The 14,837-nt window shown below is 41.5% G+C and overlaps 1 protein-coding gene across 1 annotated transcript; it reads left to right on the forward strand.

Annotated features, from left to right (window-relative positions):
- Positions 1 to 676: 676 nt before the first annotated feature.
- LOC129732545 (uncharacterized) lies at positions 677 to 1,959 on the forward strand. The gene is made up of 4 exons (XM_055693510.1): positions 677 to 763; positions 890 to 1,390; positions 1,441 to 1,589; positions 1,695 to 1,959. Exons 2-4 carry the CDS (start codon positions 902 to 904, stop codon positions 1,909 to 1,911), a joined length of 855 nt encoding a protein of 284 aa, XP_055549485.1. The 5' UTR covers positions 677 to 763; positions 890 to 901; the 3' UTR covers positions 1,912 to 1,959.
- The last annotated feature ends 12,878 nt before the right edge of the window (positions 1,960 to 14,837 follow it).

Consider the following 14,837-nt stretch of genomic DNA (forward strand, 5'->3'; position numbering starts at 1 on the left):
ACCGTGTACATATGCTCGCCGTACTCTAAAATGGAATGATTGGGACAAATGGAACCTAAAGAAGTTTATAGTACTTCAGCTTGACTTCAAGGAAAAGTATTGACATCATGATTCCACTTGCTTCTTTTTAACCTATACGTTCTTGAAATTATCGAAAAAATAAGCTAAAACATGATATAACATTGTAAGGAAAAGTCTTGGAGATATATGGTCTTCGGCAAAAATGTGTGTTTTGTGTGCCCTAACAATTTCTCCGAACTACACTTTCTTGTAAAATGCAGCTAACAAAAGTTAAGTACAAAAAACTAACTTTTAAATAAGTTCCATGTAATGTACTTTATAACTTCGTACCGGAAAAAGATAGGATTTTCATTTGTTCAACAAAGTTTCATATTTTTGAATTTCCTACAACTTTGCTAAATAAACTATTCTTCTATCTCTTAACACGAAAAGTTAATTTTTTTATTTTCAGTATAGTAAATTTTTCATATTTTTGACAGTTTGCAATTATGCGGGTCATTCATACAAACAATTGCTCCGAAGACACTATTAGGCTAGGATGAAGTTCAAAGGCGCTATGGAATTAAGTTCCACTTTTTGCCTTATTGGACCACTGTGCGGCGTGAACAGATCTGTTTGTATATAATGTAACACATGCTATTATCAGAGTAGGCAGCCATACTTGAAAACCACGTGTCTTTTTCATATCTCTTCAAAACAGGGACTTATAAAAATATCCTCTTAACAGGATTTTTTTAGATGGGTAAGTTGACAAAAAGTTTCATACCGAACTAGATAGGAATGTCATACAATACATTTTCATCTTCAACATTGTGATAAGGTAAAAATAAAATAGGAAAGAAATTTGACAATTTTTTTTTGTTTCCAGTGACGAATAATAATGGAAAAACAAACAACATTGGCTACCGTCAACAGTCCGACTGATACCGTACTAAATCTTAGTACAGATTCTGGCTTTTATACGGATTGGAAGTATGAGTACCAACTGGACACCGAGCAGGGCATTGCGAATCCCTATCCCACGGACACAATTATGCCCGCTGCCACACGGATGATTAGCACGCTTTGCGCATTCTTCAAGCTACCGCATAGCATTGAATTTTCGGCCATTGACACTCTGGAACAACTGGTGATTGAGACCTTGAAAAAAGATGCATCACCAGATAAATTTGCGGAAAATGTTGTAGAGAATTTGCCTTTTTACGTGATTGCAATCTTAAGCCTCGTGTCCAAATGTTTCAATGCTCGCACAATACTCGATCCCGCGCTGCAAAAGCAGATACTACAGGCAAATTTTCCTGATTTGGAATGGAACGAGCAAAAATTGGCGACAATTGAATTCAAAGTTATGAAAACATTAAACTACAAGGTATGAACAGGTCAATTTTGTTTTATTTAGTAAATTTATCGATGTTTTAGGTGTCACAATCACTACTGCTGGGTGCGGTTGAACGGTTTACAAAAGAAGACATATTAACACGTGGAATAGCTCGAAAAGATTTTGTCGGATCGTTGGGTATTAAACTACTGCGAGTCGTGTATGCTCAAAAGAGTCAGATCTACGCCAGGTGGGTTTTCAGTTACACCTTACATTGAAACGTTGTACCATGACTGGACAGTTCGTTAATCGTACCTACTTCACCTCTTTACAAATCTTTTTGCTTTATCCTCAGCTTGAAACCGAACGTCAAGTGTCAAGACTTGTTTACTCGGTTCAAGTCGAACAAACTGATTCTAGCAGCCGCAACGGTAACGGCAATCCTGAAGTTTTGTGCTGCTGACGAGGAGCTAGTAGCTGACAATGTCGTCAAGCGGCTGTCCAACGATTGCTTCGTAGAGCCGAAAAATATTACTCTTCTACGAGACGCCATTGTAAACGTGATTCGATAATTCATAAGTAACGTGGGTGAAGGGGAAGTATACAGCGAATGTTGTAAGCCATGCTATAATGAACCAGTTAATCTCCTTTAAACTAATCTTATGCAGAACACTGTGTGATAACTTTGTCAATATAGTATTTCCTGGTTAGGCGTCATGCCTTCCTCCTGGTTAAGTTAATGAATTTAATAGTTTACCAATAGCATTATATATAAATCACAATGATAAATAATTTGATTATTGTTTTACAAATTTTACTTTTAGAGTTTATATTAAACTAACAGAATTCATTGCCTTAGTGATAGAAGTTTGCACAAAATAAACCAAACAGTGGCATCATTATTCGGCAAAAATAAATAAGCTACACAATGACTTTACTCTGCCGTATTTTACATCCTGGCCAATTCCATTTCGCCCTCGCCAATGCTAGTGCAATGGGCGAGGTGCTGATCTATTGGGAAATAGATTTACCTTGCAAGACCATGAATCACGGTCGTCTCTGTGCGGTTACATTCTATAGCTACGAAATTAAACCGATCGGCGATTGATGGTTGACCTTTTGGATTAAAACTGAAAGTTGTTCTTCATTGTGCTAATGATTTTACCAGTGATCAAACGATTATAGAGCTATTCTATGCCGCTTCACGAATCGAATCAAAACGATCAATCACGATAGAGATACCATTTCTTTTTATCATTTACAATCACGATTATTTCGCGGGTTGTTCAAAATTGCACTGATGAATCAAGTATGACATGTTCGCAAAATAGTGCGTTCGATTAAATTAATGTCTTCGGCAAAATTGTAGCTAGAAAAAATTAAATTTTAGAGAAAAATATATACTGTAAACAAAATTATTTTTATAAAAAATTGAAATTATTTAAAAAATTCAACCTACTTTTATTACTTTGTTTTCAACAAAAAAAAAAAACATTTCTATTTTTAGCGTGTATCTTGTTATTATCAGCGTGTCATAATAAGTGTTCTACTAAACATATTGACGATACCATATTTATCTAACAAGCCGTTTTTGATACATGAATTCCAAATTTGTTAGTACTTTTCAGTAAACTTTGTAAGATGCTGTTTAGATATAACTGGCTCCGATATTGTACCATATCGAAAAAATGTTGTATGAACAAAAAAGGGGTTTATTTAAAAAAAAAAGGATATATTTTTACACACTCCACAGAAATGAATGATTTGTGTTTGTGCTGGTTATGTAATTCGAAATAAGCCCTATTCGCTGCCGCAATCCGTCTCTTCACCTCGAGACTCACCTCTTTTTCACATGTTGCGAGAGTACTAAGGTAAACAAATTCGTCGACCACTTCGAAAGTATCCCCCCCCATCCCTCTCCACCGCAGCACCAACACCCGCAGAACTACCACGCTCTCTGCCAGGCTCCATGTACTTTGTTTTGGCAGTGTTTATGGTGAGTCCAATTCTCGCAGCTTCCCTTTTGAGAGCCGTAAAGGCCTCCTCAACTGCTCGGTTAACACCAATTATATCAGTGTCGTCTGCGAAGCCTAGAAGCATGTAAGACTTCGTGATGATTTTTTTTTTCCTGTATGGGCTACCTCACTGCGACCAGAATCGTAGATCTATTGTGAGATACACTTCGTGATGATGGTGCCGCTTCTCTGCACGCCTGCCCTTCGTATTGCACCTTTTAAAACTATGTTTAACAGCAAGTTAGATAGCCAGTCATTTTGCATCAGACCATCTAACGTAACAAACGCGTCCGAAAATTCGCCCGCTGTCCTGACGCTTGATGTGGGAGCGTCAAGCGTCGCACGTAACAGTTCAATTAGTTTTGTTGGAAAACCATGTTCCAGCATTATTTGCCACAGCTCGTTGCGTCTCACTGTATCGTACAGCGCCTTAAAATCTACAAACAGATGGTGTGTCTGCAAGTTGTGTTCTCAAAACTTATCGAAACTGTCTCAAGGTGAACATCTGGTCCGTTATAGATCGTCCCGCTCGAAAACCTTATTGGTTTTCTCCAACAAAGGTTTCCTGTAAAGGCCTCAGTCGCTGTAACAGGGTACAGGAGAGAATTTTATAAGCAGAATTGAGGAGGGTTACGCCTCGACAATTACTACAGTTGAGTCTATGTCCCTTTTTGTAGATATGGCATATGAGTTCGTCCAACCAGTCCGTAGGTAGTTGTTCCTCAGACTATACCCTTAGGATAATCTGACTGATTGCACCTAAACAGCCACTCGCTCCCGACTTTGAAAAGTTCGGCCGGTAAGGCATCTTTTCCAACGGAATTGCCGGTTTTCAGCTCTTCGCAAGCATTCTTCACCTCGTCCAATGTTGGTGGGTTCACAGTTTGTCCGTTCTCCTCAATTTCTATCCTGTTCCTCTTGTCGACTCTCCGATCTCCTCACCATCCAACACCACTTCAAAATGTTGCTTCCAGCGCCTGGTCACCTGCGATTTATCGGTAATCAGGCTCCCGTCCCTGTCATTACCCATGGCAGCTACTGGCACGGTCCGGTTCCTGATTCCGTTATTCGTTCTATAGAAGCTCCTCGTGTCGTGCCTGGTAAAGCAATTCTCCGCCTCCACGAGAACGCGATCGAATGCTCACGTTTCTTACGGCGGTGAAGCTTATTTGCGGCAGCATCTGACGCGTCACAGAGTTAATAGAGCTGCTACTAAGTGTTGGCGTATACCCGGTTATTCTCTTCCGTCACCTCTAGACTAAACATCGAACCACCCACAACGCGTGGTTCCCCTTGTCATGCCTATCACTTCTCGTCTCGCTTACCGCATCATGAATTTGCTTCCACTGCTCGTTCAGGTCCATTCGAGTCACCGATCCGTCTATCAACTTTCCGAGTATACTTTGCAGCAACTCCTTCCTCTAATAACCTCTGGATGTTCAGACGTATCTTCCTCGCCGATCTCGATTCGAATGCGTTGGACAGCCAGAGGCGAATCTTACCTGACACAAAATAGTGATCCGAGTCAATGTTTGGCCCTCGAAAGAACCACACATCTATGACGTCTGGAAAGTGCCGGCCGTCGATCAGCATGTGGTCGATCTAAGAGCAGACTTCTCCATTGGGGTGTCTCCAGACATTCCCCTGGTAGCGGCAAAGTTCACTAACCTCAAGCCGTTGTCGTTGGTGGTAGAAAGAAGGCTTTCCCTACCAATAACGGGTCGAAAGAATTCCTTCCGTCCGAAATGGCGTTCATATCTCCGATGGCGATCTTTATGTCATTGTGGACACTCTCCATACGTTTTCTCAAGGAGCTCATAGAACTCCTCCTTTACGTCGTCGGCTTTATCGTTTGCCGGCGCATACACATTGATAGGCTGTAATTGAAGAATCTACCCTTGATCCTCAATACGCATAGGAGGTCTTCAATAGGCCTCCTAGTAGCACGAAACCGATGCTTCGTTCCGATTTGACGCCGCCACTATAGTAGATGTGGTACTTGAAAGAAGTGCCCGTGGTTGGGTCTAGCTCTTATATGGCTGCATGCCTTCCGTAGCTCTCTGGCCACTTGCCGGGTCGAGCAAATCCTAACATTTCAAGTGCCAAGTTTCCAATCGTTGTCTTTTTTCGTTTGCCTAGGACTATACCGATTGTTCCGATTCTTATCATTCTCTGGATAGTTCGAAGTATATTTACTTCAGCATGCTGCCTTACTAGTGCTGCGATGTATAAACTCGCGACGCGGATGCCGTCTTGGGTGTAACTGGCCGTCCACTCAGAGTTCAGCTGTCCGCTCTGGATCAGTCGCTGTTTGAGCCGCCTCAAACCTTGGGAACCGACTCTAAGGCAAGCTGCTCCCCAAGGAGAGCAGCCCCCCCCCCCCCTTTTAAGTTCCCACAGGTTCACCGATCTTTCCTTGGTTGCTCGTATCCCAGTCGGTACCACTTGGAGGCAGGGATAGGAGTTGCTGGGCATTATGCTATGGACCACACTGCCCAGCCGTTCACCAACCTTAGGTCTCTCATGGAATGGTTATTTAAAAATGCTGCGTTGGAAAGGTATTGTTGATTACAAATATTGTCAAAGCCAGAACGGGTTGTTTGATCGGTGTAGCGTTTCTGGCAAAGTTGTAGATAATGCGGAAGCGTAATAAAGTCATCTGGCTAAATTTGGAATTAGAATTTTGAATAATATGTACAGCACTGAAACAATCGAGAAATATTCTATAAGAGGAACATGATAACTGACAACCATACAATTAACCGATTGACCACACGAACAAAGTATAATGTTCCAGTTCGTGTATCAAAGACAATTTTAGAGTTTCGCGGCAGATAAAAAGCTAGTTTAAGCCGACATATATGATTTTATAATCGCATCCTCGATGTGATATGGCAAGCAATGCTTAACAAATAAAGCCGCCTGTTAAAATGGGATATGAAATGGCTGAGTTTTGGCACGACACTGCAGGATCCCCTGCACAACAAACTCTCTGCTATGCTATGAAGATTACGAAAAAATCACAGGAGGGTTGTGTGCAAAGCCACGACCGCAAGGTTGAAGTAGAATACTCTTACACAGCTCTACTTACGGCTGTACGTTAACGTACGGCCGGGCGAATCGGTTCGCGCCGCTTTTTGCGTTTAGCCTGGCAGAAGCCTAATGCGCACGGCCAACACAATAGAAAGATGTTTTCACATTGAAAATTAGACACGACTTTACTGGAGTAAGTGTTGGCAAATGCATCTACCGCTAACACCGTCGCTATCGTACGAAAGCGCGTCGTTTCATGTTACCATACTGCTACTGGTACCCAAAACTGTTAACTCTTCAAATTAAGTATTTCATTTGTCTTCAAAAGAACAACTGAATTCCATATCGGATAGAATGCAATCGCATCTCTGTAATATTACCGACAGTAATATTCTTCTGAACAAAATGATCCAAATTTTCCATTAGAGGAAGTGCCGGCTGATGTACGGCAAAAATCAGACAGACGTAACCCGGACGGTCCATCCAGCTCACCCTCCGACTAATGAATGTGGCTAATTTTCCAAGAAACACTCTTTTATAGCCGAAGGGTGCTACGAAATAGGCCACGCCACGTTGTTCCATTCCCTAATGTTCTTCAGACAAATTATTCCACAATTCGCATATGATTTTTGTATCCAGCGAATAAACACCGATGGTGCTCTCATACACGCAACGGTTTTAACCCTTATCTTATTGCGGTTTGTAACATCAAGCGATTTCGTTTGCTCGCTGTTGCGTGTTGCATCATGTTGCAACTTTGCAGCTGGGAGATGACGAAATTCTGTTCATGCTGATTGATTGAATCGACTTCACATTAGCTCTGCATAGTCGAGCTAACTGCTTTTGTGAATGCGTTCTAACAGGGCAGTTTATTATTCAAAGTCGGTTATGCTGATCGCAGCCTTTGCGCTGCCTCTACAGTGGGGGTTTACTAAATAAAGTGAAAATTAGACAACTTCAACAGAATTTGATTGCATCCCGCACAGAATGTCTGCTTGTGCTGATAACAGAAAATTATTAACCTTCAATTATTTGTTTATTTGCCTTGAAAAAGGCATTTTGCGGTTCAAAATCGGTTGCTGATCGCAACCTTTGAGCTGCCTCAACAATGGGGGAATTAAGATACACGGACAACATGCACTGTGGAAGCTATTTCACATTCAGTAAATTAGACGGGCGCGACAGTTTTAAATTGCTATGATCTAACACAGAATGCTCGCTTGCGTTGTCAAAAAATTATTAACTTTCAATGACTTGTTTATTTGCCTTGAAAAAGGCATTTCGATTTTAAAAATTGGATTTCTCGATGGCAATCTTCATGCTGCCCCAACATGGGGGGAATAATGGCAGTCTGGCGACACACGCTGAGAAGAACCTCGCTGCTCCTAAGACGTGGTGACCAACCACAGGGCTAGCGCTGCTGCTAAGGAAGGACGACTGCTGTTGTCGCTGTCTAGAACTATTATGAGCGGCTTCGGCTGAAACAGGCTCTTATATAGGCCAAATAGCATGTTTTCAATTGCAAGGTATATGATTCTGTCGACCGTGCTTGGGAAGCAATCAAATAACGACCAATCAGAGATCGAATTTTTCGTTTTGACAAGGCTTGACTATTTTCAATAGTACAATAGTGCGAATAATAAAATTACAATTATCTTCTTTTGGGAAGAATCTTATAAGATTTTACAATCTTTTGCTACAAGAACGAAGGAAATCCATCGAATACTAACCGATTTATTAGCATTTGAAATTGGACATATTTTTCACTTTTTTCGGTTTCAGATTTTCATTTCACATCCCTATGTAGCCGAACTTCCTGAGAGAAGTATTCTACTTCAAAAATCAAGACCAAGTAGGGGAGAACTGTACAAAACGCACCAGTTGGGTAAAATGGCCCATGCCATTAATTGCCCTAAATATTCACACATGTGGCTTTTAATGACAAATTTGTTTACTTTTCTCATAGAAACCCAGCTTTCATACTCAAAAAACTGTACAATTGGCTGTGGCTTTGTCCAACATGTAATCATTCATTGTTTTTATATGACCTTTTATGAATAACTGACTTGCAAATAATACAAAAAACTGTGGTTCCTCTAACTTTCACACTTTGAAAATTTATAATACTATGAATATTTCGATTTATTCACTAACTCTCGTCAACTTTTACTTAAAAACGATCAAAATTTAAATTGAGGCAGAATGCACTATGAAGAGCTTGCAGAAGATTGCTTGACAACTTAGAACATGTTCCATTCGTTTTGATTTTGCTTCTGAGACTTCAAGCGCTTTGCATTTCGCATACTGATTTCTGCTAATGCCATATTAACCTTCTGCTCTGGAACATATTGACCTTTGTTGTTGTCCTTTGTTTGTTGACCTTTGTTGACATGCATTATATAGATCCTACAATAAACTCACACGCTCAATGTCGCTTAAAAAGAAAAGAATCGCTGTTCATTGCGTAAATGTTTAACTGGTGCATTTTGTACAATCCTCCCCTACTATAAGCCGTGAAAATGAAAGAACCTGTTTCATTTCTCACGTATGACTTACAAAGGAAGATCGATTTCACTAACTTGAGAGAGCGATTAAGGAACAAGCAACCAGATGAATTGCAGGTAGGATTGGATGCACCACGCAGGAAATAATTCCCATAGCATTCTATCATTTTCAAACTAACGAATCTAACAAAAACACAACTACCCTTTGCTGTATGCCCACGACCTACCACATGTTGAAGTCTACCTTACCTATAATACTCCTGCATCACATTTGTATTCAATTGGAAAAGACAAAGCAAAAACTAAATAAAACGTTCGTTATATAACACGGAAATACTTCGTTTACAATTTTATAAACTTACTAAAACTCTTGTGGTATCGTTTGTAACCGATTATAACTATAAAACTATTAATACTGTTTAACGCTTCATCTCTCATTCACTGTATGATATGATCAATAACTGTAATTATAACATTTAATAACAATCACGAAACAGTCGATTGAATCGATAGGTAATAAAGCAATTATTGTGCCTGTTTCGGTTATTAAATCAGAAAGGAATATTTCCGCCCTTAGTTGTAGCAATTCTTGGTTCAAGCAGGATATAATACTGCTAAAACTAGCCCACTCACGCTTAGCACATTCCATATTAATGAACCATTATTTTATAATGACGCGGAATCCGCCAAGAATGAACGTTCACTACCTCTTAGGTGCCAGAAGGTCTAACGGTCGCTTACAATGGAACTGATGTTCAATTGTAGTGAGACATCAGTCGGTAGCCCGTGGAAATTCTAGGAAATCAGCCAGCAAACTTTAGAATAATTCCTACCGAATAGAAACGCATGCAAATAATAGGTAATTGCGCTAAGTCTCCAGACTGCTTCCAGCGAGAAACCCGATAATCTCTGATTCTCGCTATGCATGAAATGAACCTCTGCTATCTCCTCAATCAGCACCTATTACTGGCGACACAGCGCTTACACACACTCGATGCATTAATGTGACTGGTTTAGGTGGAGCCCAGGCAAAGCGGCATGCGGTAACCGAATAGCGCTGGAAAGGGTGTTTCGCGTGGCTTTTTCCACACTGCTTCCGTTTTAATTGCCCCTGCAGTAGCGACAGGGGAGACGCCGATAGTGAAGCGGCGTCGAAATTGAACGGCACTTTTGAACCGCGAAGTGAACGCAAGCCAGTTGGCGAACTCTAATAAAAAGTTGAACTTGAAAAATGAAACATGCTGTCGCTTTTTATTACTTCAACTAACTACATTGCGGACTTATTTACTCTGGTAGTGAACAGCAAATGTAGCTGATCTGAGTGGAGGTGTGCTACTTGTTGTGACAAAATGTTGATATCTTCATTCTAACGACTCGGAAGTTGTCTCATTGATTTTGATGTTACTTTTCCCTTAACAGTTCTGTCAAATTTAATGGTTGCGGACAGCTTATGACCATTTATTTTAGCCTAAGGCAATGCAATCTGTTTAGATTTATTCGATGTAATTACTGCACTTAACAATAGGAGAAGCTGAAACCGAACATGGGTGACAAGAAAACTAGTTTTTATCCTTAAAGATAAATTGTTTTGGCTTAAATTGACTGACAGCAGTGGAAGATAATTTATTAATACTGTTATGATTATATTTTGATTGATTAATATTTTTCATGCTGAGCTTGAGAACACCAATTATACTAGAAGTGGCTTAAACAAGCATATAACAAATAGCTTCTGATTTTGAGTGTAAAATCAGTTGCTAGTGCATGTTCGCATTGTACAAATTCAGCCACACTGCTAGTGGAAAAAAAATGTTGCAGTTATGGGCGTAATGTGCGGAACTGAATACCACAAACCAGCTTCTAAAGTCAATATTGCTAGCCTCTCATATGGCCTGTCAAAATTCTTCACGCCACACAGCCGTGTTGTGTGTGCGCTGCAATTCTGATCGGCAGCAGTCTTATGGTATGGCGCTAATCAACCTTGCTGTTGATCAACTTGACGCATTTTTAGTTGGTGCTTGTTCGGCGCGGAAAGCATATGATTATTTTTCGATAGACACGGTCTGTAGCGTGACACATTCCGCATGTTTCCCAACCATATAACCTTGAACAACAGCGGTAGCTGAAAAAGCACCTTTAAAGACTGTGTTTAAGTTAGGCTAAGAAAAATATTGGTCTAGGTATTTATATCAGAACACTTTGTGTCTCACTCACCAGTGAGAATGCAGTGAAAATATTTCATAAGGATTTTGTCATCGAGAATCTATAGAAACTACAGAGTAAATTAGAGGGTGCGACAGGATGAATGCAAAAAAGTTTAAATTTTAATGTTCAGTTAATTTGTTTAATTTTGTTGACTATTTGTTGTTAACAAAATCAAACAAATTAACTGAACATTAAAATTTAAACTTTTTTGCATTCATGTTTACTCTCAAGTAATACATCAGAACATTGGAATTGTTTTGTTGAGTGGAGCCTTCTTCGGAGTCCAAAATAGGTACGATTTCCTGCCGTGAGGCATCGACGAAATTCTCTGTTGATGTAGTTGTCAGCAGTCGTCAGTGAGCCCTTATGGATGGTCCAATTCGTCCAATTTTAAGCTTCAGTCTGATGTATGTCTCCGTCATCATCTCAAGGATTTGTACCACGATGTTATCGGCGTTGCCAAAAAGCTGAACGAACCTCCTGATTATCGTGCCACTCATGTCGATACCCGCCTTACGTAGCACACCTTCGAGAGCGATGTTGAATAATATCCACAACTTTACAGTAACCTCGAGATTGGAAGAGGCACGACCTTACAAATTGTGTTTATCAAGGAAACCGTGCTTAACTTACCAAAGCTGATTTCTATCGATTGTGTCGTACGTCGATTTAAAGTCGATTAACCGATGGTGTGTGGGTACCTTGTATTAACGGCATTCCTGCAGGACCTGTCGTACTGAAAACATTTGGTCCGTGGCGGCGCAGACACCCATGAATCCAGTCTGGTATTGCCCCACGAACCCCTTTGCAAACGGTGATAGTCAACGGCATATAATTTGGGAGAGTACCTTGTAGGTAGTTGCAGCAATCCAGTTTGTAGTTGGTCAGTTCCAGCTGCTTCAATGTTTTTCGGCCGACCGATCTCCTCTTCAACCTTTTAGCGGTCATACGCTGTCATACGCACGTACACCTAGATCTACTGTCACTATTTCATTTCGTCATTCCCAGCTATATCGCCGAGAAGGTGCTCGTGCGAATACTGCTTCCATTTTTTAACCACCTCACACTCGTTCGTGAAAAGGTGGCCGTCCAGATCCCTGCTCATGTCGGCTTGCGGTGCTTTTTCTTTCAAAATACAGAGTTCATCCTGTTCTGCGCGGTTCTGCGTCGGTAGTACTTCACGATCGCCCTCGTTCGGTGTTGCACCATTTTCACTCGTGCTGCATTCTTCTTTTCCACTAACTGTTTACACTTGTCGCCGAGCATGTCGTTTCTTCTGTTCGAAGCCACTGAACGAGACAATAGTCCGAATCTATATGCACACGCGGTCGCTGTGACACCTGAGAAGAATTTTCCGTCGATTAGAACGAGGTCAATTTGGCTCTCCATTGTAAATCAGGCGATGTCCAGGTGACTTTGCGGATGTCTTTGCGGGGAAAGAAGGTACTTTTGGCTACCATACTACGAGAGACACATCGTTGGCCATTATCATTTGAAGTAACACGCTGTTGTTCGGCCCGATCACCAGCCTTGGCTCGTCTTACCCCAGCGTCCATATCGTCGATGAGGATCTCAACGTTCCGTTGCGGACAGCTATAATTAACCTGCTCCAGATACGCAAAAGCGCTTCTTACTCGTCGTTGGGTCTTCCTTCATTTGGGCAGTGCACGATAATGGTGCTGCAGTGGAAGAATCGGCTCCTAATTCTCAACTTACACACCACTTACACCTGGCGGATCCTACCGAGCACCGATTACCTCAGGCCGGTTCTCGATGATCGCTTCTGACGTAGAACAGGAAGTACGGCTACATAGGGATGTGAATAGAAAATCTAAAAACGAAAAAGTGAAAAATATGTCCAATTTCAAATGTTAATAAGTTGGTTAGTTCTCAATGGATTTCTTCCGTTTTTTACAGCAATTGCTTGGAAAATCTTCTATGCATCCGCCCAAATGCAGAAAATTTTAATTTGATTATTCGAACTGTCACTTTTGAAAATTTGCCAAGCCTGGTTAAAACGTGAAATTCGACCTCTTACTGGTCGCTTAATGCTTACTTTCCCAAGCACGGTCGACAGAATTATAGACCTAGTAAGTCGGGAATGTACTATTCGGCATATATAAGAGCCTGCTTCAGCCTAAACTAGTCATATTAGTTCTGGACAGTGACTACGACAGTTCTTACTTAGCAGCAGTAGCTGTGGCAGCGAATAGCAGTAGGAGCAGTGGCAGCGGGTATCAGCAGCGATAGTGACAGGGCCAATTGGTGCAGCGGCATTTACTCTAATAAAAATCTGCCTTTGTGTGGTAGCGGGCAGCATCAGTAGTAGATATATCAGCCGGTACATCCTCCAATGAAAAGTTGACACATTTCGAATCAAATTTTGTGAGTCGTCAAATTTTCAGTGTGAAAACAGCTTTTCACTGTGTCTCAGAAGAATGCTTTATTCCCACTGTCGGGGATGGCTTCGAGATGCGATCAGCATTTTATTCAAAATAAGTTTTAGCAACAAATTTTTCATTTGAGGACAAATTAAAAACCTTACTGAAATGTTGATATTCTCAAGTACCAGCAACGTTACCTGCAGCGGATACCAATAGCAGTAGTTGATGGTAACAGCCTCAGCGATAGGTGAAGCGGTACTTCCCTTGGCAGAAAGCTGCTTTTGTACACTTCCTCCAGTGAAAAGCTCTGCCGTATTTTGGCAACAGACAACCTTTTAGTGCATGTTGGCAATCAATCTATCGGCCGTGTATAGTTTTAATTGTGAAGCTGAAAAGTTGTTTTCCAGTGTGTTGTCCGTGTGCTTTAATCCCTACTATCGGGGTAGCATAGAGATACTACAAACATTACCGTGAAACGGGGCGAATAGAAAGTCTTCAAGGTATCTGGCAGTGTAAAAAATATACCATAAAGTGTAGAATGAACAAAAAATCTTCAAAACATGGGGCTTGTTTTCCCCCATTAAGGGTGTAATTGTCGATTTGATACAATAAGCAATTCATTCTTATTTTGAAGAATATGCTGCAGCATGTTCCTATATTGGTTGGTAAACGGTTGGGCACGTGTCACCTGAGACCCTATTGTGGTCATTCACCTCTGTTCAGCAACTCCTATCCCAACCTCCACGAGGTGCCGACCGGAATACGAGTAACCTTAGCGGAGATCGGGTAACCAACGCCTGTTGGAAACTTTGGTCGTATGCTGACTGGGAAGGGGGAACGTACGCGGCTGTTTCCTCATGTTAGGGGCGGCGTACAACAGCGTCTGACCCGAAGCGGGCGGCTGAATCATGAAACGCGGTGTCTCGCCAGCTAAATCTAAGACGGCAGCCCCGTCGCGAGACTAGCCATCGCCACCCTAATAAGGTAGCATGGCAAAAACACTTTACTACGAATAATCAAGAAGAAGAAACGGACCGGATTAATCGGCAACGACCTAGGCGACAAAAAAAGGACACTGATTGGAAACTCGGAACATGGAACTGTAGATCGCTGAACATCCCGGGTGGCGACAGGATCCTACTGGATCAGTTGGAACCCCGTCACTTTGGCATCGTAGCGCTGCAGGAACTTTGTCGGAAAGGAGAAAATGTACGGAGGATGTGTGGCCGCAGGGCCCAGTACTACCAGAGCGGCGGCACAACAAATGAGCGGGGTACCGGCTTTATTGTGTTGGGCAAGATGCAAAGTCGTGTGATCAAGTGGCAGGCGATCAGCGACAGGATGTGTGTATTGAGAA

Source organism: Wyeomyia smithii, chromosome 3 (assembly GCF_029784165.1).
Source record: "Wyeomyia smithii strain HCP4-BCI-WySm-NY-G18 chromosome 3, ASM2978416v1, whole genome shotgun sequence".
Classification (NCBI taxonomy): Eukaryota; Metazoa; Arthropoda; class Insecta; order Diptera; family Culicidae; genus Wyeomyia; species Wyeomyia smithii.